The sequence below is a fragment of the Apostichopus japonicus genome, chromosome 3 (assembly GCF_037975245.1).
Source record: "Apostichopus japonicus isolate 1M-3 chromosome 3, ASM3797524v1, whole genome shotgun sequence".
Taxonomy (NCBI): Eukaryota; Metazoa; Echinodermata; class Holothuroidea; order Aspidochirotida; family Stichopodidae; genus Apostichopus; species Apostichopus japonicus.
This window is the reverse complement of record NC_092563.1, coordinates 14,303,218-14,330,028: the sequence shown is the minus strand read 5'-3', so window position 1 is coordinate 14,330,028 and position 26,811 is coordinate 14,303,218. Positions and strand designations below refer to the sequence as shown.

The 26,811-nt window shown below is 37.5% G+C and overlaps 1 protein-coding gene and 1 pseudogene across 3 annotated transcripts in view; one reads left to right on the top strand and one right to left on the bottom strand.

The window, feature by feature from the left end:
- LOC139964152 (O-acyltransferase like protein-like) overlaps positions 1 to 23,916 on the bottom strand; it is a 48,856-nt gene extending 24,940 nt beyond the window's left edge. For 2 of the 3 annotated variants that reach the window (XR_011791856.1, XM_071965532.1), the window contains exons 1-4: positions 23,626 to 23,916; positions 10,282 to 10,509; positions 2,433 to 2,590; positions 1,013 to 1,091 (exon numbers count right to left, since the gene is read on the bottom strand). Coding sequence is in view for 2 of the 3 variants with exons in the window: in XM_071965532.1 (XP_071821633.1) it covers positions 1,013 to 1,091; positions 2,433 to 2,590; positions 10,282 to 10,495 (451 nt within the window). In the remaining variant the exon portion in view is untranslated. Of the gene's footprint in view, positions 1 to 1,012; positions 1,092 to 2,432; positions 2,591 to 10,281; positions 10,510 to 13,443; positions 13,594 to 23,625 lie in introns of those variants that run through there. The other variant, XM_071965539.1, reaches the window with a different exon arrangement.
- Positions 1,232 to 1,329, top strand: LOC139965858 (U2 spliceosomal RNA; annotated as a pseudogene).
- Positions 23,917 to 26,811: the final 2,895 nt, after the last annotated feature.

The following is a 26,811-nucleotide window of genomic DNA, read 5'->3' as shown; positions in this document are numbered from 1 at the left end:
TCATATTTTGTAATGTGTGGTATCTTATTTTGTAATGTGTCGTATCATATTTTGTAATGGGTGGTATCATATTTTGTAATGTGTTTTATCATATTTTGTAATGTGTTGTATCATATTTTGTCATGTGTCTTATCATATTTTGTAATAATGTGTTGTATCATATTTTGTAATGTGTCGAATCATATTTTGTAATGTTTTGTATCATATTTTGAAATGTGTTGTCATATTTTGTGATGTGTTGTGTCATATTTTGTAATGTGTCGTATCATATTTTGTAATGTGTCGTATCATATTCTGTATTGTGTTTTATCATATTTTGTAATGTGTCGTATCATATTTTGTAATATGTTGTATCATATTTTGTGATGTTTCTTATCATACTTTGTAATAATGTGTTGTATCATATTTTGTAATAATGTGTTGTATCATATTTTGTAATAATGTGTTGTATCATATTTTGTAATGTGTTGTACCATATTTTGTAATGTGTTGTACCATATTTTGTAATGTGTTGTACCATATTTTGTAATGTGTTGTATCATCATTACATTAGGTCAATGATAATCTTAATCTTTCACTCTGAATGGAATTGTCAAATTTACAAAGTAATGTATAGATAGATGCTAAATGTATAAGCTGTAAACTTAGTCCCTGGATATCACAATTTTACGTTTTTTTATGAGAAGTCGGAATCAAACGAGTTGATTCTGCACTTTAGCAAGGTCAAGTGGTAACTTTCCTTGACAATACCAGCAAATTTCTATCATCCATTATTTGATGAAACTTGCTGACAAAGATTTAAAAGTTAAAAAATAATTTGGAGATATTTTGTTTCTGTGAAATTGAAACTTTTGTATTTAAGTTCTAACTTAAAAAAAACGACAACATTGCTGGCAAAGAATGATGAACAAAATAGCAACATGCAATGATATATAAATAACCTCTATGAATATTCATTGTTTGAATACAATGAGCTACAAGTTTAATGTATAAGACTTATATGAGAACTTACGGACAAACATCTGAAAGCCATTTCTGACATCCTCAGGGGTACATTTATTAGGAAGACACATTCCATACTGCATGGACACCTGATGAAAAGAGAAAAGCTTTTGTTCTCATATCTTATAATATTCTCCTTCAACATGTTAGAAACTTCAGACTTTCTCTTTCTCTCTCTCTGGTCGATGTTCAAATTTAGTTACATTCTGACTAATTGTCTAAATATACCACATCTTCTCGGCCTTTTGGCTAAGATCATGTTTAGTATCTGTTCTTTTCGAGGGGAATGGTGATGCACACCTGACGATGATCACACAGTCACAGTCCCGATGCAAGGGGACTGGGATATAGAGCGGATCAGTCTTTCTGTAGTTTGGTTTACGTGCCCAGATTCTTTCCTGGGCGACTTTTTCATAAAAAATACCACATCTACAGAAATATAAACAAATCTTTGCTTTTAAAGGGTTTTGTGTTTGCTATTTTCTTTTTCTAAAAGTTTGTGTCTTCAGAAAAGAATAAGTAAATTAATGGAGGAGGGAAAGGGGGGGGTGGGGGGACATTTCCACTTATGTATTGTTTACAAAGATAGAAAAGTATGCCATATGCATATAGACTGGAGACTAAGAGAAGGTCAATATCCTTTGTGACGATAAATGCAATGAGAGGTATATGCATGTACTTTTTCAATTATCATATTTTCAAGGTTATCAGACTTTGATATCTGTTGACATCAAATAACCTTTGACCTTCACAGCAAAGCATAGGGGTTATTGTCCTCAATATAAAGACGACAAACACATACCAATCACGAAGGTAATCCACCATGAACTTATTGAGAAACCGTGTTTTTACGAGAGGGTGTCACATACACAAACGCCATCGCCATTGCATACTGTAAGTTCCTTGCGGCTCCGGCAAGAAAAAAACAAAGACCCAGTGGCGGAGCTAGGGGTATTTGGTCGGGGGGGGGGCGAGAATGGTCTGTAGGGGCCATTTCGACACTATCTAAGCAGAGCGCCACCACAGGTTGGCGTGGAGCGTACAGAAATTTTTGGAGTACAGATACACCCTAGATCGCCGGAAAATGACCCTTTCCGGGCCTTGCTAATTTGCAGATAAACGAAGAATAATTAGGTGTCATCGCCATTTTGTCAGAAAATTACACCAACAAAATGTGACAAGTGTCAATAGGTATTTGAGAGCGCAATAAAAAAGTCCATAATCACGAATAAGTAAAAAGTGGTAAAAAGCTGAAAAGGGCGCCAGCAGTCCAATTGAGTCAGTCAGGGGGGGGGGGCATCCGCCCCCTCTTCGCCACTGCAAAGACCATATCTTATAGGTTCAAAAGTCTAGTATTTACGTACGCATGCCAAGATCAACTGCGTAAAAAAAAATTGATAGAAAATATTGTGAATAAGGTTGTTATTTACCACATTGTTTTCCTGAAGATGATCTACTGGTTCAGTAATATTAAAATCGAGAAGACAGTACTGGAAATCTGGAATTTCATTACATTCGTCAAAATGGCCGATCCAAGCGAGATTGCCGACGAAAACTCCAGCAGGTCTCTTACCATATGCATCGAGTGCTGAAAATATAGCGAAAGAAAGAAGAGGGAAAAAGTTTCACTGGAAGATGAAGAAGAAGAAAGAACAGGAAACAAACATAGGAAGGAAAGGAAAGGTAATATAAAATTGGGAGTCTTTTTTGAAACGAGTGTAGAGACTTCTATTCATGAATTTGGCAGAATGACTTATTATAAATATGCACAGTAGATGGTGATGAAAGTTTTGCTTAGAATCAAACTGATAATCAGCAAATTTTGACATTTTTTGCTGAAAATGGCTCAATGAGCTACTCATAAAATAACCCTTATTTAGAACTTAATGACCAAAGAGAAAGAAGTTCTGTTCACAAATTCTTGCATGCAAAGTTGGTAGGTTAGGCCTACAGAGCCTATAACTATATACTCTGTTTGAAATTTAAGTGTTCAGTTAAGCCAGTAAACTTAGCTACAATAATGGACAAATTATTAGCTTTCGTAAGGGCAGATCAATTTTGTTAGCAAAATAAACATGGGTTCACTGGCTTTTGATGTTGCAATAATATCATAATAATAATAGTAATAATAAGTAATATTTATATAGCGCATAATCAGCAAAGCTGCTCAAAGCGCTTTACAACAAATAGTAACAAAAACTAAAATATTAAATATATAGAACCAATAAGGCAAAAAAAATGTAAAAGCAACAATATAAAAAAAAAACACACCCATACTAAACGATACTAAACACTACAACGCATATACAGTAGTCCAAAACAATTTCAGAAGTATGTAAATAGTAAAATAGATTAAATCATAGTCAATGTTTAAATATAAATAAGTATGAGAAACTAAAGTACAGTAAGACAATTATTGTAAAAGCCTAAAACAGATAGTAATCAACACCCAATACTAAATGATAAAAAATAGAACCCTAACCATAGTAAATAATTTTTTTTTTTAAATTTAAAAAGTGTTAAGAATTAAGTAAGTAGTTCCAAATGAACAGTAGTATCTATGCATAAGTACATGATATCCTGAAGTGGAACCATCGAGGGTATGTCAACAATTTAATGTATTCAAATGGAGGCCAACAACACATGTATAGTTGTCTTTGACAGACTCAGGGCTCAGTGAGTGAGTCAATATCAGTCTTCAGAGAGCTCTATTTAGGTTCCTGGTTCGAAAAAATCCATAAATAAATTGCACTGCTATGTTTGCTAATTGTCTTCAATGCAAATATTAGTAAACAGTATATAGAGGATACTGTACATAGTCAATTGGGAATGCCATTTAAGATGTTGGTTGCGGCGGACACACAAATACATCGTACGTACGATAAGCCATTGCCATATATCGTGTTAAGTTACCAGCCCTTACCCACATCACTCCAAACTGTTGATCAAAGAGGTTTGAGTTTTAGATGTGCTTATTAAAATATTATCTAGCCGTTGATCTATGATCATACTATTATTGCGTTCTTATCCAAAGTTAAGTCAACTACTTGGCAGTACGTGAGACATGGCAATATATACATGGTACATATATATATTGTAGGGAATCAGCAGTTGGAAAAAAATTCAGTTAATTTGAAAAAGGGGGGGGGTGGGGGATATGATGCTTGTTGAACTACCGTATGTAGTATGGCACTTGAACAGGTATGGTACGGATATGTGCAGGTCCCCATAGAGTATTGTAATGTTATCAAATAAATAGACCAGTACTAGATCTATAGAAAACTGTAATGTGGAGGAGAGGTAAGAACATTATACCCTGATATCTTTTAGACACGAGTGCCATCAAGATTAGCAAGTTTGATCTAATTTCTGGCCAAATCAAAACAAATGATCCCACCTAAACATGCACAGCTCCCCTCCCTACCTTTACTATAGATCTAATATCATATCATTTTAAATTCCATCATATGAAAGAAAATGTCTAATTAATGTTTCCCATATAAATGCTTACAGTTGTTTTTGCCACTAAACCAAGTCTTTCAAATTAAAACTGCATAAATTTTCTCTCTGATCATAGTACTATAACTAGATAGCTTTCTTAAATTTTTCTCTTTTTTTTTGGTCAGGCCGGTATGAACTTAATTACTGTAGGTACAGTACTGTAGAGTAGCAATGTAACAGTACAGTCGATTCTATACATCTTGTCAACTGGACACTCACGGTTTCATACGGTACCTTATTATTTACAAGTAATGATCTAATTATGCAAAATCAAAGTCAAAATTTCAATATTTTTTTTTCTTTCCATTTTCATTTTTTGGGGCTTGTTAAAAGCTTGCTGTGTTAAAAGTGGGAAATAATGAAACTAATGAAATCTAGAAGAGTTGTTGTAAGGTAAACCGGGTTGGCTGGAATATACCGGTGCAGGAAATACCGCCCGTCCGGGACATATTATCCACAGGTGGGAAATACTGGGAAATAATTAACAACTGAATATTTTTCATCTTTCAACTTATTTATTCATGTGAAAGTGTTATAACAGCAACTTAAAAACCCCAAAATATGACCAAAACAATAAAAAGATAATTTTAACTTGTCCTTCAGTATGTAAATCCTATAAAATACTGTACCAATACTGAGTATGACAGTTTCAATTATAACTTGACAACTTTTCAACTTTTCCTCCAACTTTTTTGCATGAAAACCATTTACCATAGTCAATGCTGTACATGCAATGCGGCTAAAAAAAAATCTGAATGTTTACAGTCTGGAAAGATTTGTTGCAGTTACTCAAAAAATGTTCTAGTTGCAAGTTCATCATCAGTCAATGTTAAGGTGACCAGACGTCCCCAATTTTCGTGGACAGTCCCCGATTACAGTGTGCTGTCCCCGATGAACAAGTGTCCCCAAAAATGTCCCCGATTTGTGAAAATGTTCAGGAATTTCGAAAATATCCCACATTATTAGTAAATACAAGTGTGCAGTCGCAGAACGGAACTAACCAGTATTTCAGGCGGGCCAGTGTAAAGTGGAATATGCTAGATCAATCTAGCCTAGCACTCTTTCGTAAAGTAAATTTCATCTATGATCTAAGAAAAAGCTACATAAATTTTTGAAAATAAAATTGATTTAAAAAGTGCTTCTAAGTATCACCATTTTACATCTAAGCACCTTAGGCACTTGAAAATTTTCTAATGGGGGAGGGGGACATCCCCTTAGACCCCTCCCCCATATCAGTCACGCAATAAATGTCCCTGATTCCAGTCAGGCAAATATGGCCACCTTAGGCAATGTCCACTAATCCTCTCAAAAATCTGTAGCACATTACCAGTTTTGTAGCTGTGTGCAGACCAAGTCTATTCCGTAGATTAGTTTGTATTGTCCCGAAGTTGGAGAAGACTTGCTAAATAGGTGCAGAGCTGGCTGGTAGGAACTTTTATAATTAGATGAATAATTAGATAAACCTAATCAGTAAGTTATCCTATAATTGATTCTGATTGGAAAGCAGACACTATTTCATGCAAATCAGTGTAATTATTGCTCACTTAACTATTGTTGCGTTCACATGAAACTTGTATTCGCCAATATTTTTCCCGGTATTTTCGATTATTTCCAGGTATTTCCAAAATATTTCCTGGGAAATATCCAACCATGATAGTAAAATGAAGACACTTTACTGTAACCTGTACCTTGAAATTATTAGAAAGATGAAAAAGGATTTTAAAACACTAATAAAAAAATCACCAAAATCGACACTAGGCACTAAAACCTGCATTTAACACATTTTTCATTTTCATCACTGAAGTTCCTCAAATTTAAAAATGCTGGATACTGCAGTACAGTAGAAGTAACTGCAATGTTCTCTTCAGTTAGATCAACAGTTGTCTGTATGAAAGTATTTTCATTTGCCTGTATTAAATCAGAACCGATTTTGAAACGTGCCACGTGTGATACCGTGTAAAATTCACTTCCTGAGTATACAGTACACAAGCAAGCAAAACACATCTGCCACATGTATGAAAGATGAACTGGCTGTGATTTCATACTGCATGTACACATTGTAAACATATGGAAAATGTTTGCCACATGAAAGATGACCTGGCTGTGATTTCATACTGCATGTACACAATGTTAACATATAGGAAAATGTTTGCCACATGAATAATGAACTGGCTGTGATTTCATACTGCATGTACACATTGTAAACATATGGAAAATGTTTGCCACATGAAAGATGAACTGGCTGTGGTTTCATACTGCATGTACACAATGTAAACATATAGGAAAATGTTTGCCACATGAAAGATGAACTGGCTGTGGTTTCATACTGCATGTACACAATGTAAACATATAGGAAAATGTTGCCACATGAATAATGAACTGGCTGTGATTTCATACTGCATGTACACATTGTAAACATATGGAAAATGTTTGCCACATGAAAGATGAACTGGCTGTGATTTCATACTGCATGTACACAATGTAAACATATAGGAAAATGTTTGCCACATGAAAGATGAACTGGCTGTGATTTCATACTGCATGTACACAATGTAAACATATAGGAAAATGTTGCCACATGAATAATGAACTGGCTGTGATTTCATACTGCATGTACACATTGTAAACATATGGAAAATGTTTGCCACATGAAAGATGAACTGGCTGTGGTTTCATACTGCATGTACACAATGTAAACATATAGGAAAATGTTTGCCACATGAAAGATGAACTGGCTGTGGTTTCATACTGCATGTACACAATGTAAACATATAGGAAAATGTTTGCCACATGAAAGATGAACTGGCTGTGGTTTCATACTGCATGTACACATTATAAACATATGGAAAATGTTTGCCACATGAAAGATGAACTGGCTGTGATTTCATACTGCATGTACACATTATAAACATATGGAAAATGTTTGCCACATGAAAGATGAACTGGCTGTGATTTCATACTGCATGTACACATTATAAACATATGGAAAATGTTTGCCACATGAAAGATGAACTGGCTGTGGTTTCATACTGCATGTACAGATTGTAAACATATATATGTGGAAACTATCATTAAACAATCTAGTATCAATTGACCCCAAAATGAGTGTGGAAAGATAAAGGTCATAAATTGGGGCATTTGTAAACAACAACTCCTGATTTGGATAATAACAAAAATTTCCCTGAAACCATGCACGAAACTAACCCTACCAGTACTGTAGGATGACTGTTGGTAATTAACATATTGATATGTTGCTCGACATTTTCACTGGCACTACAAGAAATTCTGGAAAGGAAAGTGACTAAAACTTTCAGTACAAGACAATTCCCTTTGGGATATATGTTTGTTTATTTGAGCTAGAGGCCATTAGATGACAATCACATGTACAGTATGGAGATGTTAAAACATCGTTAATTCTTAAAACAAATGTTTAACTTTCCATGTGTGATAGCGCTATATAGTGGTCATTTTAAAAGTTTGATCAACATCGTATGAATTTTATAATTGCATATAAGCTCAAAACACTAATGTACAAGTCATCAATTGTGTCTCTTTAGTAGGAACACATGAATTATGGAATACTATATTTGCATATTGTCAATTTAAAGAAAACAAAGTTTTTTTTTTTAAAATATGAGGGTACAAGCTTGTTCCAAAGAGCTCTCCAAGCTTATGAGGATTACTGTATGTAACTATTCTGCAACTTTGGCATATATAGCTTTAAAAACACGTCGAAAGGATTACTTACGTAGGCACGGTGGATCATGGTGGATTTTGTTCCTTAACGCTTCGTGCCTTCCTTTGATAACTGAAAGGTTATAGCTTTTGGCAATATTAGCTACATACAGTACATACACCACACATGGTGATTATATAATTTAGACACTGTTATTAACCGTAGGTGGAGATTCCATGTACCCACAGTCATAGCATGGAACTGGTTTTATGAATATGAATATATTGTGTGTATGATGAAGAAAATAGAGAAAAGAATGAAACTAGACAAAATATACAAACTAAATTTGCGTGGTACTGAACTTGCGTGGTACTGAATTTGCGTGGTACTGAATTTGCGTGGTACTGAATTTGCGTGGTACTGAATTTGCGTGGTACTGAACTTGCTTGGTACTGAATTTGCTTGGTACTGAATTTGCGTGGTACTGAATTTGCTTGGTACTGAATTTGCGTGGTACTGAATTTGCGTGGTACTGAATTTGCGTGGTACTGAATTTGCGTGGTACTGAATTTGCGTGGTACTGAATTTGCGTGGTACTGAATTTGCTTGGTACTGAATTTGCTTGGTACTGAATTTGCGTGGTACTGAATTTGTGTGGTACTGAATTTGCGTGGTACTGAATTTGCGTGGTACTGAATTTGCGTGGTACTGAATTTGCGTGGTACTGAATTTGCAAGGGACTGAACTTGCGTGGTACTGAATTTGCATGGTACTGAATTTTCTGTTCAAGATCACATGGTTGATAACTTTATAATGTAAATTACTTTTCTAACTATAGGGCAACTATCATCCTAGTGTTTCTTTAAATTCAGAGACAGCAAGTGATGTGTGAATATTACAAAATGACTCTACCAAGAAAGCTTAAAGCAACTGAAATAAATATGACATTCCTCTGTAAACAACTTTTGCCCAAAATATCCCCTTTTCTTTCACGAATGAGAAAAACTTCAACTTTACATGGTAGGATGATTTTTCTTTTTTTTTATGCAGAGTACAAAAGGCTGTTGCCAACTTCACCCACAAGGACTCAAAAATAGAATTATAAAAGAAAGATTATTCTTGTTTGGTTTTTTTGTTCTGCCTCAGTAGAGATTGAAAATAGGGCAGGATTTTTATTAGTTTTATTAAGAAGGGAATAACTTGTTAAAATGCAATTCAAGCTCTAAAGTACAGTATTATATATTTGACTTTTGTTTGCTAGTTTTCAATCCCACCTAGTTAGTATTTCTCAAAACAAGATTTCAACTGTCAAAGCAGAACAGTAAGTCTACCAATCAAGCAAAATATGATTGTTAAAAGAACAATTAAATCCCAAATCTGTTCGAACCGCAGACGAGGGTATCTGAAAAGAAAACCCCCCGAGACGGTTTCTCTTTTCTGTTTTCCTTTCGTTTTTCAATTCTTTACCCCAATGAAACGAGAATCTTTTGTTGGTTTTGGCTTTACGTTTATAGGCTTGTCCTGTTATTGTTTATTTATCAATGAATCTAAGAAGATAATAATATTGCTCAAGTAAACAAGAAGGGATTCCCCCCCCCCATTTTCTCCTCAGGAGGAAACAGAAAGTTTGTAAAATTTCATCTTGGTACACCATGAAAGAATTGTTAGATAATATGCCCGATCATTGACTGACAGATAATTATGTTACGAAAAAGTTTGCCTGGCATATATAATGAGATACTTGACGGGAGCATCCAGGCCTACAGTATGGCAGAACCATGTATAAAATTTGTGGACTCAATATGGTTCATAGTGTGTGTGCCAGTTGTGCAAGAAAGATTTTGTAAAAAAATAAAAAAATGGATATACCTGGTAACATCAGTACGTTATATAATCACTATACCGTAGATACCGATATTTGGCTTTGCCATACTCACAAACCTTTGTTACAGTAAGAATGCTACAATCAAACTGTCCGTTCCAATTTATTTGTCTTTTCACGGAGAGGATTAAAAATATTCAATCACGTAAGAGTATATTATAAGCAGAAATGACGATTGATTAAAATTGTACACACAGAGTGTCGTACATAAGGTTTTTACCTGTCCTTGTTGCATTCACCGTGGCGTTTAATGCCGCACTCAAGCAGTCTGGCGATATCTCCCCGTTTAATACCGCGGTGACTGGTATCTTCTGACTGTCCCACATCTTCTTGACCACATCGTACGGGAGACCTTGGGAACATGGACATTGTTGCGAGAGGAAGGCAATAGCTATCAAGAAGAATCCTGTAACTGGCACATGGGATCTTGCCATTGTGAAAAAATACTCTGCAGGAATTAGAGAAGAAAAAGAAGAAGAAGAATTAAGGATTTAAGGTTATTATTTATGTCAATGAACTCGATTTGGCAAGCAATAAGTTTCATATTAATTACCTCCTATGCTGATGACTCAAACCTGTTCTTTTCCAGTCCTGATATTACTATATATTAATGTTCTGTTAGACGCCATGCGGAGAAGTTTTTATCAATACTCATAATTGGTTTTGTGCAAACAAGAATATCACTTAATCATGATATTTAGAAAACTACATCTATTATACTCAGTTTTCAACTTCCAATAGGTTTGATGCAAATACAATTAGTATATATTCATTATTCAACTTTGTGGTGAGAATTCATGATGTCTAATGATTACCAACTTCCTCAGAGTTATCATCGATAATCGTCTCTCCTGGAGAAAGTTTCCAAAGTTGTTGGAGTTCTTAACAGACTTTGCCAATTCCTCTCTACAAGCACTATGGTTACTTTGTATTTACATCTTTATACTTCCTTAATTTTACCTATTGCAACCGCTTGAAAAACACCTCGGTTACGTGGTCCGAAATTAATTGGAAGGGCCTAGGAATTGTCCGAATACAAGCCTGTGGATTTGCCTTAGACTGGGACTGGATGACGTTGCGAACATCGTAAGCGAGCCCATGTAAAGTAACATTGGCTATTTACCGAGTACTGTGTCACAAACAGAACAGAGCATGAACACACACATGAAGATTTAACGAATTTGTCTATTTTTATTTCTTCTTCGTTGTTTATACATACTGCCACGCTTAATACGCACATGCTGCCATATCATAAATTCATAATGACCCTAGTAGCTCCATAACTGAAGTTATTAGCAGAGAATGTACGTCAAGGACCCGTACAACTAGCAAAACAAGTGAATGAATACAGAATACAAGTTTTATGTTATAAAATATAGGTAAATGTCAGGTAAAGCAAATATGGGCATTTAAAAAGCAAATATTGTCAAACATTGGGTTGAATCCCCTTACTGTAGCACTTATATTTTTCAAATGATTATCTCACATAAAACATATTGTATACCTTCAGGCTCTTTCGTTTCAAGAGGTGACGCCAAACGTTTACACAACCCAGAAGGCTTGATTCATTCTAAAACACATTGAACTTACCTTGGAAAGTATGAAAAACATTAGTAGGATATGTTGATAATATTTTAATGACATTCATGATATTGGAACCATGACTGCTTTTGCTGCCATTCATGATAACTTGGAGACAATACTGTATACGATCAATATCATTTGGTTAAATTCACACTGTTTTAGCTAATTACATAGGAAATATTTAACCACAAAGACATGATTCACATTGTGTACAGTCATTCTGACAGCTAGTTACAGTATCATTTATGTTTGCTACACTTTTGGCAGTGAAGCTTACTGTCACTTTCCTGTAACCTTTTACAAATTTGTAGAGGACGTTCAGGCTAATATTCTGGAAAACAAAAACATCATTAACATGACCTAACCACAGTCCATCAAAATTTCAGTGAAAAGTTAGGTTTTAACACAAGTTTGTCAAAAACTGCATACAATGATTGGCTCACACTCCTGTCTAAAAATATTTAACAGCAACTTGGCTACTATGGCCTTGTTCAAACTTAAGAACGCACACTTCAAGTCCACAAGGGCAATTAATTCCCTTAGTGCACACAACTGATACACGTGTGAAACCGTAATACACAAAAGGGCAAGATCCTAATGCCCAAAAGAGGCAGAAAAACTGCTGGAAAAAAAGGATACTTATCAGTAACTTGAGGAATCCTGTTGCAAACTCTGTTTAGAACCTTGATCAGTTTGGCGTAAGTGAAAACGGACTTTGTAAAACACACGTTTTCCTTCGGAATGGTAAATTCGGAAGGAAGAGAGAGTGTGCACGGTGACCCTTAGGAGAGGTCACCGGGGGTGCAGTGCTAAAATTTATACCAGTGGCGTCTAGGTAGACTAGGAAGGTGTGATAGTGTTGTAGGAGACAGGTACAGTAAGAGAGGAGTGAAGTAAATTCATACTTCAAGTCCACGGTGCAGTCTTAAGAGTAATTCTCCTTTCTGGGGTTTCTTCAATCCCTCTTGGATTCTTAATAATTGTAATGTGAACGGTCGCGGACAAAATGGTGACCCAAGATTTCCGGTTAAGTTATAAAACAATATCCGCTCTATCAAGTTGCAATTGGGCGGGTAGAGTGTACTCTATGTGTTTGTCAGACGGTTGCCCTTCTTAACAGAAATACTACCAAACGATGCTATTCGTCAACCCATTTCATTTTCTTTGAACCGATTTGACCAACAATGCAGAGAAGCTGCGGTAACGGTTGTGAGACGAAAACAAACTGAATGACAGTCCACTTGAATCTAATTACCTTAAATTCATTGAATGCCGTACTGACAGATTTTTTGAAGGGGCCAAAATTGGTAATTTTATGGTTAGTCAAAACGGATGATTTTGGGTTCGGTTGCTACGGACGTTAGTAAAAGGCTAAAACCATTACGTCTGGCCTGGCCTATAATGAAGTTAAATATTAGCCTAGGCATATACACCTTAGTAAGGTCTTTAGACCTAACATTAAATGCCTTTGATGTTGGATTAGCCTCAAATCAGATATCAGGCAGTAAAACACCGACTAGCAAGATCATTCGCTCATCCATTTGAAGGGTTTGGAAGAAATTCAAATCTGGGTTAACAAGTTATGTTTTTGGTGGGATGGAGTGGTTTGAATACAGTACAGTATACTGTTTATGTGCAATGATTGAACGTTGTGGTGCAGTAGTGTACTACCAAGTAGTACAGTACAGTACTAGTACAGCACAGGTGGCAATGGCAAAGCACAGGGAAAATGTAAACAGCTGATATGACCTTTTCACGCCTGCACAGTTTATTAATCTCGCTAGCGGACAAAACTTACTTGTTCTGAATTAAGAACGCCTCCTGTTCTTAACTAGTTGATCCCTCTCCCAGACTTAATATCTCCCAGGTTGAGTTCTGAAATGTGAACAAGACCTTAGAGACCATCTGGAGCAACAATCTTGAGAGTTAAATGAGAGTTCACTCTATGTAGGTCAGTTGTTGTAATAGGTTGTAAAGAAAAGCGAGGGGAATTCCCCTTTCAAATTTATGTATTTTGGGGCAATCTCTTTTCAGACAATTTGCTGTGGTAAACAACAGCTCATTAAATAGGCAATAAAATACTTTGTTTTTTTCTGCAAATGTTACAGAAGCAGGTTTACATTTTGCAAACCAATATTCTTCACTTTTGTAGTATATTTACAGGTACCAAATAGTAGAGCTCTCAGTGGTAATTGTGGGAATCATGCAAATTAATGTGTAAACTGGTACAGGTCAACATGGTGTAAAATAAAACCTGTGAACATGTACTCAACAGCACTGAAGATCTCCCAGAAGGTATTGTACAAATGCAGCACAAATGTATGCACTAGCAGAATAGTTCAGAAATATGCACGAACAAAGGGACAGTTCAGTATATTTCATGTAACAATCAATGTCACCTCCGAAACAATAGCAAAGACCACAGGCAGATTTAGCTAATACCTGATACATTTGTCCCATGTTAATAAAGTTTTCAAAACTGCATGGTTGGTGCTTTTGATCTTCTATGGGCAGAATTTCTTTACTAATCAATCATTTCATATATTAAAAGCACTAATGTAAGCAATGGTATGCTATCTCTTGTCCAGAAAGGGGAAAAAGTGGCAAAAAAAAACACATATTTGTAATTTATCTTTCATTTGTGCATGTGAGAGTTCAGTATTAATTTCTTCAGTTGTTAAAGTGTTTCTAAGGGAGATCAAGTCATCCATTAGCATATTATAGAACATAAACAGCAGAAATGTAAAAAATGTAGTGTTACAAATATTGTGTCACCTCCGAAGCAATAATATACAAATTTAAAATAATGGATAAAGGACCTTATAAAAGATATACTCATACTGGTTGCTACACCCCTACAGAATTACTGTCATATGAGTTTTAGCCAAGGAAGATGTTTATTGGATAAGTAGAGATCACATGTTCCAACTAACCTGTTTCGGAGGTGACAAGGTGTTTCGGAGGTGACGCATGTTATCGGAAAGTTAAGAATCTCCCAGAAATTAAAACGACTGGTCATTTCGTCACAACTTTTACTCAAATATTATGTTAGGGGGTGAGGTATACTTTAATAAGTTCAATATGGCTATACTATTGTTTACATAAAACTTGGGCTGAAGAATGCTTTGTTTCGGAGAAAAGTTACACAATTTTTTTAATAATTGTAAATGAAAAGCTATTTTAGGGCCCAGATATTAGACACATTAGTTATTGTTATATTGCAACCTTACTTAACGAAATTTACACTGATTATCTAGAACTGAGTTGTAGTCAAAATTAGGTACCAATTGTTAACGGAAAATGTCACCTCCGAAACGACAAACTCTAGCAACCGGTCCTTGGAGAAGAAAAGGAATGAAACCTTGAGAACACAATTGCAATTTAGCTTGGACACTTGTCCATATTATCAACCAAATAAGAACTGGAAAATATCTTCCACCAAAAAGTACAAGCTCTGACAAAACAGTATAATTGAGAGTGTACGGCTCAACTAGCACATTTTAAGCATATTTATGGCCACCAAATCCACCAACGTATCTAGTGTTTAAAACAGTTTGGATTTATTATTTACAGTGATTTAGTCAAGTGCAACGGTCATGTTGTAGTAGCCTATACTATAGTCTACAACTTGCATTATACGTGGTTCAGTACATTAGTGGTTTACCTGCAAGAGAAGAAGTGTAATGTTGGGAGCTTGCTGGGGACCGGAAGAAGATATTAACCGAAGAATTGGTATAACCAACGGTGCTTTCAACACACTGTCAAGTATTTTCAAAAGCAAAAACATAAGCCGAAACATTAAGCTTAGGATTTTCAAGGCTTTATTAAAGAGTATTTTCTTGTACAATTGCGGACTGTGGGGAACAACGAAGGATCTTGATCGCAAAATTGACACTTTTCAAAGGAGACTACTTTGTAATATTCTCAACACTAGATGGACCAATAACAATTGGTTATCAAACGATGAGCTCTACAATGAAACCAACCAAACACCTTGGTCATCCATAGTCGCCTATAGAACATTGAGATTTTTCGGTCATGTAGCATGACCCCAGGAGGACGCTCCAGCAAAGGCTGATTTAAGAGAAGTATTGAGACATACTGCTAAACCACTAGGAAGGCCTGTGACTACCTTGCTTGGAAAAATAAAGTTGCAATTTAAGGACATTAACATTAACAATTTCGAGGAAGTTATAAACCCTGCGCAAGATCGTGATACGTGGCGGAGGTTGATCACTGAGCATGTCGAATAGACGAGCAACCCTTTTTAATTCCCCAGTGAATGAGGTCGCCAGGAGGAAAATCCTGTGGCGACTAGATCTTTATTTTTCCCAAATTCTGGTTGCCCAGAATGAAAATGTGATCGTCACTTTGATATGCTAAATATATATTAGTACAAAAAACACTAGGCCTAGGCTCAACATCGAGTAGCACTACTGTCAGTACTGATTACACTAACGTTGAACAATAGTATAATTAAGTTCTAATTCCCGCGCTTTGATAGTCGTGGCAACGTAAGGCCCGTGTGTACACACATGTATGGGACAATACCGTAACGTAATAGAAACAGTAGATACAGTACCGCTCACGTATAACTGGACATGTGTACGCGCACAGAATCGTATAAAGACTTATAAACACATACAACAATTTAAGAAATGCTTACCATTAAATACTGGTGTTAAACAATACATTTCGTATTTATTCCAATAAAGATCCACAAAGGATAAAAATGCTAAGTAGAGCTTACTTAAAGAGAAATAGAAACTGCATGTACATGGTCATTTCAAGTATCCAAATACTATACAAAGAGATTCAGTTCACCGAAACACCCCTTTTCCTTACCACCTGAAGAAAACTGTCTTTTATAAATTATAGTACCTTACAGTACTTTACATTTGATACAAAAGTTACTTCTACAACAGCTTCCCAAAATTATTGTGTGTCGCAATAGGTTAAGTTTTAACCGCACAGTACAATAATTTGCATATTACACCAAAATTTACACTCGGCGTCCAGATAGCGGGAAAATGTTCAATGTGTTGTTGTTGTGTCGTTCGGTCATTCCCATGGTGCGATGAACTTGGGCAAGTTCGAATGTCAATGGGAATTAGATGCATGTTACAACGGTATGGTAAGTAGACCACTACGAGGTTTGTACAGCGGTCTAAGGAAATTATTGTTGCTCTGAACTTTGCGAAAATTTGGAACGAGCAATCCATTCAATATTAATTTTTATAGCAACGTACCTTTAGTCAGTAAGTACATTTCAGTTTTTTGTAAAATTTGGTGAAATTTTCAGTTGCAAAAACTGATCGCCACAGTATTATAGGGCTGGCGACTAGCATTAATTTTTCCAGAAATTCTCATCGCCAGCCGAGAATTGTGGTCGCCAATGCGACCATGGCGACCGTAATTAAAAAGGGTTGTAGACGAGACTCAACTTACTACTACTCAAGGGCGGCGGAACCGGGGGGGGCACAGGGGGCACGTCCCCCCCCACTTTTCCTCAGGTTAAAAAATGTGCCCTTTTTCTACATAAAAATTGAGGTGTCTCAAGTTAGCAAGAGGCCAGGGAACCAGAATGAACACTCGGGAAGGGCTGTTTCCGGCCATCTGAGGGGTTTGTAAAAACCAAAAATTGTCTTGTACGCTCTGCGCCAACCGCTGGTGGTGCTCCGCTCACATAGTCGTGCATACAACTTTGCAAATCCTGGCTACGCCCCTGAGTTTTAATGAATTTCTGTGGGTCAAACTCAAAGCTATTTCAAATGGAAAAAATTTGTTAAGATATTAACAAGAAATAAACTCTAATTCGGAAGATTCCTACATTAGCAACTAGCATGATTTCAACTCATTTTGTCTCAAAAGAAAACTTGTTCCTTGTTTCCCAATTTGCACATTGGATATTGCAGTGCTGGTATGCATATTTTCCTTGAGGGGGGGGGGGGGGGCGTTGATGGAGTGATGTGTATACGCAAATAAGATAATACAATAAGAGTTATAAAGGGTACTAAATATAAGGCTGCATCAGTCCAATCGAATTTCTGCAAAGTGCCATTTGATGTCAGTGCCCCCCCCCCAGATTAACAGTGCTTCCGCCGCCCTTGCTACTACTCCTACTAAATCCACCTGAAATAACTGAGAAAGTTTGTTAAGCTACCCAAGGTAGACTTAACTTAGGATGGTTACATGGCAAAAATCTAAGAATTCTGGTATTTGGTCACTGAGTTACAAAGCAATAAGTGCCAATATTGAAAGTTACATTAATGATTGTGAAAATGACCATTATATATAATTGAAATTGTAGTTAGTTGGAAAATCCAGAACAGTGGGAAAACTTCCAGCATCCACTGGGATTCGAACCTGGGCCTCCGGCTTTATATGCGGACACCCTAATATATATATATATAATTATAAATATATATATATTTATATATATAGTAAAGGCTTCATAATTGACGCACCCTCGTAATTGAAGCACCTTCAAATATTACTAGCAATGAAACAGCAGGCCACCTAAACTTTTTGCAGTCAAGCAGAATTACATATTTCACGAGCTTGAATCCATTTTCAGCTATTGCTGGTCAAATTGTGTTTTTTTTAAGCTTTTAACATCCTCCCCCCAGTTTTGCATGTTTTTTGAGCATTTGGAAATCTTACAACCTAAAAATAACCAACATTACCTCAATATGATACCACTATTCTCTGGGACCTGACCTGTCTGAGCTTAGAAGCTCAGAGCATAGCAAACAGCTTCCAAAGTCAATTGATGTATACTAAGGCGTACACTACATTAAGCTTATTGACTGTAACATATTGTACTCATTCTACAGTATTGTATTTTACACCACCCTTTAGCAACCACAATATGTCCTGTTGTGACCACCAGCCTACCCTAAGAAGCATGGGGCTGTGGTCACTCTTAGGAATGTTTGTATATGACGCATGTTAGTAGAAGTAGTTAAGAACAATGAGTGTGTATAATGAGACACTCTGAATACAGAAGTCAAAGCCATAACAACTCCTCTTCGAATCATCTCTTGTATAATTATCATCAAGAATATTACATGGTGTCAGAAGTGAAAAAGTTATCCTTATTTTAAGAATTTTCTAATTTTGTTACTGGAAATTGCAAATATGGATCAGCTGAGACAACCAGGCGAGTTGAGCCTTCAAGGAAACCTTGCGGAAAACTGGAGGAAATGGAAGCAAATGTTTCTTCTATACATTTCTGCAAGTGGTATAGCCGCTAAAACAGATGAAGTAAAGAGCGCAGCGTTACTTCATATTGCTGGGGAGGATGCAGTTGAGATTTACAACTCATTCCAATGGCAGGAAGCAGGAGATGAAAAGACACTTAATAAAGTAATGGAGAAATTTGAGGAGTACTGTGCGCCCAGGAAGAACATAACGTGGGAACGCCACATATTCAATACTACAAACCAAAAGCAACATGAGACCATCGACCATTATGTGACGGAATTACGTAACAAATCGAAAAGTTGCGAATTTGGAACCTTAGCAGAAGGATTAATTCGTGACAGGATCGTGTGCGGGGTCTGTGATGACCAGATCCGTCGACGTCTTCTCCGTGAAGAGGACCTGACGTTAAAGAAAGCTGTGGACATTTGCCGTGCAAGTGAAGCTACAACGCACCAAATGAAGTCGTTCACAGCGGACACAGAAAAGAACTTGCAAACGGTAAGAACTTTTGCGAATTCTAATACACTAAGAAACAAAAAGTTTCAGAATCAGACACAGTCATGTTTTAAATGTGGCAGGGCGTGGACTCAGAATCATGATTGTCCAGCTAAAGGGCTATCATGTAGAAACTGTGGAAAACTGAATCATTTTGCAGTAGTTTGTAGAAGCAAGCAAGAAAATGCACCAAAGCAAAAACCAAAAGAAGTCAGAGTAGTCAAATCCCAGGGGAGAGATTCAGATTCTGACCCAGAAATTGATGAGTTTTTTATTGGAATGACAAAGAACGATTCCATCACGAACAAAGAAAAATGGGAAGTGACACTCAAGCTTGAGGATAAGCCAGTGCTATTCACAATTGACACTGGAGCAGAGTGCAATGTCATTAATTATGCCACATACCAACGTGTCACAAAACAACCTCTGACGAAAAGCGGAACAAAACTTGTGGGTTATGGAGGACAAAGATTGAGTCCCCTTGGACACATTAACTTACTTTGCGAGTATAAGGACCGCTACCATGTGCTAGATTTCCAAGTAGTAGATGGTTCACCACAATGTTTGTTAGGGCTGGAGAGCAGTCAAAATTTAGAGCTCATCAAACGTGTCTTCACCACAAAGGAAGAACAAAAGTCAGACATCCTGGATGAATACAAGGATGTTTTCGAAGGATTAGGCGAAATCACAGATGTGACGCATCATATAACAGTAGATCCTAATGTTCCACCAGTCATTCACCCGCCCCGAAAATTGCCCGTAGCTCTTCGGGACAGAGTTCAAAAGGAACTTGAGAGAATGGAAAAGCTTAATGTAATTGAGCGAGTGCATGAGCCAACACAGTGGGTGAATAGTATGGTGACCGTCATTAAACCAAACAAAACCCGCATTTGCATCGACCCCAGAGACTTGAACAAAGCGATCAGCAGGGAACATTTTCCTATGCGCACTATTGAAGAGGTGGTATCGGGAATGCCAAAAGCGAAAGTATTTTCAGTTTTGGACGCAAGCTCAGGTTTCTGGCAGATCAAACTTGACGAAGAAAGTTCCAAGTTCTGCACATTTAATACTCCATTTGGACGATTTAAATTTAATAGGCTGCCGTTTGGAATTTGTTCAGCTCCGGAAGTTTTCCAAGATGTTATGAGCCAGGTGTATGAAAGTATTGAAGGAGTTGAAATCGTAGCAGACGACATTCTAATCTGGGGAGAGACGGTAGCAGAGCATGATCAGCGGTTACGTAATGTTTTGGAGAGAAGCCGACTTAGAAAAGTCAAACTGAACAAAAGTAAATGTCAGATAAGAAAATCTGAAATTACCTATCTAGGTCATGTGTTAAGTGAGAGTGGGCTCAAGGTTGACCCAGAGAAGGTCAGAGCTGTCACAGAAATGAAGTCCCCAGAAGATAAGGAAGGGTTACAAAGGTTTATGGGTGTAATTACCTATTTAGCAAAATTTATCCCAAATTTGTCTACAGAGAGTGCACCCTTAAGGGCACTTCTTGAGAAAGGTGTGCACTGGGAATGGGGAGATGCTCAACAAAAGAGTTTTCAAAGGCTTAAAGAAAAGATTACGCAGGCCCCTGTTCTAAAATTGTTTGATGTCACAAAAGAAGTAACCCTATCAGTAGATTCTAGTAGCCTCGGTGTCGGAGCAGTAATTCTACAAGAAGGGTCCCCAGTAGCGTATGCTTCTAAATCATTGACTAAGAGTCAGCAAAATTACGCCCAAATCGAAAAAGAAATGCTGGCCATTGTGTTTGGTTGTGAGCGTTTTCATGAGTACCTGTATGGTCAGAAATCAATTCATGTTGAAACAGATCACAAACCATTAGAACCAATTTTTAAGAAACCCTTGTATCAAACTCCACATCGACTTCAGCAAATGTTAATGAAAATACAGAAATACCCCCTGAGTGTACAATACCGACCAGGGGCAGAGTTATTTATTGCTGACACATTGTCTAGAGCAAGTTTAAAACAAGAAGCAGACAATTTGGGTGAAAAGGAATTTGAGGTGGCTCGACTTGAAATGCTGCCAATTTCTAAAACCAAAATGAGTGAAATTTTGCATGCTACAAGTGGTGATGAAGCCTTGGGAGAGCTGATTGAGCTAACCAGGCAAGGATGGCCTAGTTCAAGGACAGACGTCCCTATAGGTGCAAAACCGTACTGGAATTATAAACATGAAATCACTGTAAGTGATGGTCTATTGTTTAGAGGGGACAAGTTAATTATTCCAACTACACTAAGATCCAGTATTTTAATTCAAGTCCACAATGCTCACCTTGGTGTTGAAAAATGTAAACGAAGAGCAAGGGACATTATGTTTTGGCCTCAAATGAGTGCTGAAATTGAAGATTTAATTTCAAAGTGTTCCATCTGTAACACACACAGGAGGCAGAATCAAAAAGAACCTCTACAATCTCATGAGATTCCTCAAAGACCTTGGCAGAAGCTGGGTGCTGATCTCTTTGAGTGGAATAGAAATAACTATTTGATTTTAATTGATTATTTCTCTGGGTACTTTGAAATTTCACATTTACCTAGTACTAAGAGTGAAACTGTTATAGTACATTGTAAATCACAATTTGCACGCCATGGTATTCCAGATGTCCTTATCACAGATAATGGACCCCAATTCAAAAGTTGGCAATTTGACAGTTTTTCGAAACTTTATAAATTTCATCATATTACGTCTAGTCCATACCATCCTCAGTCTAATGGCATGGCAGAGAAAGGGGTGCAGATTGCAAAGGCTTTGCTAATGAAGGCAAAGGAGAGTGGACAAGATCCATACCTAGCTTTATTAGACTACAGGAATACACCAAGAGATAATATTCTCGGATCACCTGTACAACGACTTTTTGGACGAAGGACAAATACCCTACTTCCAACGACTGAGCATTTACTCAAGCCGAAAATACTGAAGCCAGAGACAGTACACAAAAGACTGGTAGAGAAGAGACAAACACAAAAAACATATTACGACCGACAGACAAAGAAATTACCAGAACTGCAACCAGGAGATAATATTCGCCTACAGACTGACAAAGGTTGGAAACCAGCCACTATTGTATCTAAGGCTGAGCAGCCCAGATCATACTATGTAGAGACAGCTGAAGGTGTACAGTATAGACGCAACCGCAAACATTTACTTAAAACTGGTGAAACATTTAGTTATGACAGACATGACGACAATGACATAGTTAATTCTGACAATGAACAAACCTCTTCAGAGGACCAAACCACGAACACTGATTTTCGAAGAAGTAGTAGAGCAAAGACAAAACCACGTTGGCACAGTGACTATGAAATGTGACCAAAGGAATTTAATTATTTTGGTAGTGAAGCGGAAGTCATTTGGTAACTTAGAACCAGTAGTCGAATCTTTGCTAGAGATTGAGTTTACAGTTATGCAGTGTTAGGTCATTATCATTCAAGTATATTTCTGGATAAGTTAATTGTTTCTCATCCACATCCTTAAATTTATTTTAACTGAAAAAAGGGAGATGTAACATATTGTACTCATTCTACAGTATTGTATTTTACACCACCCTTTAGCAACCACAATATGTCCTGTTGTGACCACCAGCCTACCCTAAGAAGCATGGGGCTGTGGTCACTCTTAGGAATGTTTGTATATGACGCATGTTAGTAGAAGTAGTTAAGAACAATGAGTGTGTATAATGAGACACTCTGAATACAGAAGTCAAAGCCATAACAACTCCTCTTCGAATCATCTCTTGTATAATTATCATCAAGAATATTACATTGACGAATGTGTCAATTTAGGGGTATGAAAGAACTTGACATGGCAGACATTTCGTGGTCAAATTCTGCTCAATTGTATGGTTGCATAAGCACAGAACCTTAAATATTTTGAGATCATTACATTTCTGAGGAACTACACATATGAAAAACATACAATTGAGTGATCTGGAATTTTCCTTGATAGACATAGTTGATCAAATCCTTAAGTGCGTCAATTATGAGCCCACCATGATATATGTATATAATTGAAATCGTAGTGTGTTGGAAAATATCTATTGATATACATCTAAACCAAAACATTGGCTGTTTTACTTTACCGTCCAATCACTCACTTCATTTCACTTGTTTTACATCCCTCGAGATCATGTCATATATCTAAATGCAGCATAGTTGTTTAACAGTTTTTCCCGTTAGTCATATTAAAATATATATATATATATATATATATATATATATTTATATGCAATAATGTAAACTACGTAGGCTAGGGGCCTACTCGTACTTACTGTAGGAAGTTGTAGGCCTATGCTACATACAGTTCATCAGTTGCAAATCTCAGCATTTGGACGCAGGCTACACGGTTTTAACTTCATTCACTTTACCAAATGTTGGTGCAGCATGTTGCTTGTTAGAATCGAAGTTTTAATTAAGACTGTATGCACAATTTCCTATGACAACAACAAAGAAGAGAAGAATGCGAAGTTTCGTTCGTCGTTGTTTCTGCTGGTAAAGCTTACGACATCATCGGGGTACATCATCGTAGACAGCTGATTGTATTGTTTTGGTACCGGTTTCTTTGTCACAATTTGGCCAGAACGAGATGTTCCAATATGCTACTTTTGTAATAACAAAAATGCTAGCTTGAAAAGTGCTGGGCAAACAGTTTTTATCAACAGTTGTGAAAATGCTCTCATTTGGTCATCTTTTACTTTATGGAAATTAATACTTGTGAAAATGTACAGTTATAGGGGCATTTCTGAGACATGTGTTTTGACTATTGAGCATTTTCAATGTCATAACTTGAGGGGGGGGGGGGGGAATAGAGGGCGTTTTGAAAAATTTCAAAGAATGCTTATTTCTAATATACCCCAAATTAAGGACAGCATTCGTTGCAATACTGAAGAATTAAATTTGTTCAGAACTTTGGGTGTTTTTTTTTTATAGCACCAGTTCCCCCGCCCCCCATTCGTTGTATTTATTTTTTATTTCAAGTTATTAAATCCTTTGGTTTGGGCTCTCCTCTAATGCGAATCCTTGCGGCAAGTTCAGAAAGGCTTGGTACGCATGTCAGAGATATTTAAAGGTGAGGTCAAACACTACATTTCCCTCGACTGTTTTAGGAAGGGGCATGAACCTCGTGGAAGAGCCAGAATCGCATCAAGGGTATTAAAAAGGAGGGGTGTGGCCCCTGGGGTCGTTGAGGCCGACTAACAGGGGGCCTGGGCCTCCCCCTCCCTCCGATCCCTTGTTACTTTTTGGACCGGTGGAAAATCGTGTAACTTGGGTTGTTGATTTTAAGGAACGCTGAGTTAATATAACCTTAATCGGCGTACAAATGTTATAGAGCGTACCTTTCGACACGTGATTTAATCTTTGTCGAAACGGACTAGTTGCCATAGTTGGACGTGTGGATGGGAGCGGTGGCCCTTCTTGACATATCCGAAAGTCTAACTTATCATCATCTTTACATTTCATTCCATGGCAGAATTCCATTGGATACTTTCTGAATACCTCTCTTACTGAAAGAGAGGTGAAAATTTAGATTTCTTACAAAGCAATCGGTACCAGCTGCAGGCTTTCTGGTATATAGGCACTAGCCTGTATTGTTTATATATATATATATATATATATATATATATATATATATATATATATATATATATATATATATATATATATATATCGTATAAGCAATACTTGGCAGTAGAAACATTCTACTGCCATATGATCAAGGGCGTAGGAATCGGGGGCTGGGGGCGCCAGCCCCCCCCCCCAGTGAAAAATATGGGGGGCGGAAGTATCATTCCGCCCCCCCCCCCGCTTCGCAAGTCAGAAAACCCCTTTTTCAGTTCCAAATGCATCTAAGGCCAGGTGAAAATGCAAAATTATTTACAAAATGGAGTGGGTGTTGAAGTGTGCTATATTGCACCAAATTGCATCTGAGGCCACATGGAAATGCAAATGGACACCCCTCCCCTTAGACCACTCCCCCTGGCCGGCCATCAGTCTTCAGCCCCCCCCCCCACTCAAAAGTACCTTCCTACGCCACTGCATGTGATGCTGACGAAGGTCCCAGGGCAATACTCCTTATTTGTCAATTATGAGTCATATATTATTTCTATGCTTTTGCTAATAATAATAATTAAATAAACAAAACAAGAACAATACTGTTAGCAAACTGTGTAAGAGAATGTGTCAAAGTAATAGGGTCTGGCGTTTTGATCCCAGCAGGATCTTCTTTAGAGGCTGAATGACCAGTAACAGTAACAAAAGGGACAAATACCAGCACAGAATACAGACAGGTTAATGAGCAGGGTGAACACAAAAGAGATAGATGTAAATGTGGATTAGTAGACAAGGGATGGAGAGAAGAAAGAAACCAACATGGGAAGAGGAGAGGTAGGAGACAAATATAGAGGGACAAAGAGAGGATTAAGGGAAGCGGGTAGGGAATAAACTGCAGAAGGACAAAGACAGAAAAGTGTGGAGTAAAAAAGGTGGAAGAGTGATACGAAAAGAGGGTTGACAGAGGAGAAAGCAAGGGGAGATGTAGGGGGGGGGAGCAGAAAAAAGTTAGTCGTGTCCTTCCTGAATGTTGAGCCCATGAGGTTCAATGGAGCGAAGACGTTGCATAAACAGTCTCTCTCTCTATACTGATTCGAACTAGGTCAGGGCGACTACCTAAGGATTCAATCCCCTGTAGGGACATGTCATTATAATGATATGGTTCGAAAGGTTAAAGTGTTCTCCAACCGGGGTCCCAGTCTTCATGGAGTTGACTGTGGATCTATGACCATAGAGCAGCTTCTTAAGGGTGGTTTTGATTTCACCAACATACTGGATGCCTTAAAGTCTACAAGAGATCATGTAGATGGCATTAGAGGTTGTGCAAGTGATGTGACCCTTAGTATTGTGTGTGAGTTGGGTGCTGTGGCTGGTGATGGAATTGGATTCAACAATGTGGTGGCTGCAGACGATGCATCTCGAAGTACGATCACATTTGAAAGTACCTTGCTGAATGGGTTCACTGTGAGAAGTTAGAGATGGAACAACAGCACGCACAGAAAGGTCCCGTAGGTTGAGTAGACGTCTGTAGGCAATGATGGGTTTCTCAGGGACGGCTTGTTGGAGTCGACTCTCTGAAGAAAGGAGGATGTTGGGGTTGTTAGTGGTGATTTGCTGAAGAGGAGGAAGATTTGTGAGAAAAGTAACAACCAAAGGCAGCTTGTCGTCGCAATCTCTCCCTTTGTGACCTTCACTGCTAATGTAGATGATCTGGAAAGAGAGCGGACTCTGAATGGCTTCACGTGTGACCCTTCTGGTGTGACAGGGAATAGTGTCCGGGCGTCTCACGGGCACTATTCCACGGGAATTGTGTCCGTAGGACAACTTTCTCGGGGGGAATTGTGTCCGGCGGACAGTATTATCTGTCCGGACGGACACTATTAACTAGGAAAAAACGTCCGTGTGTG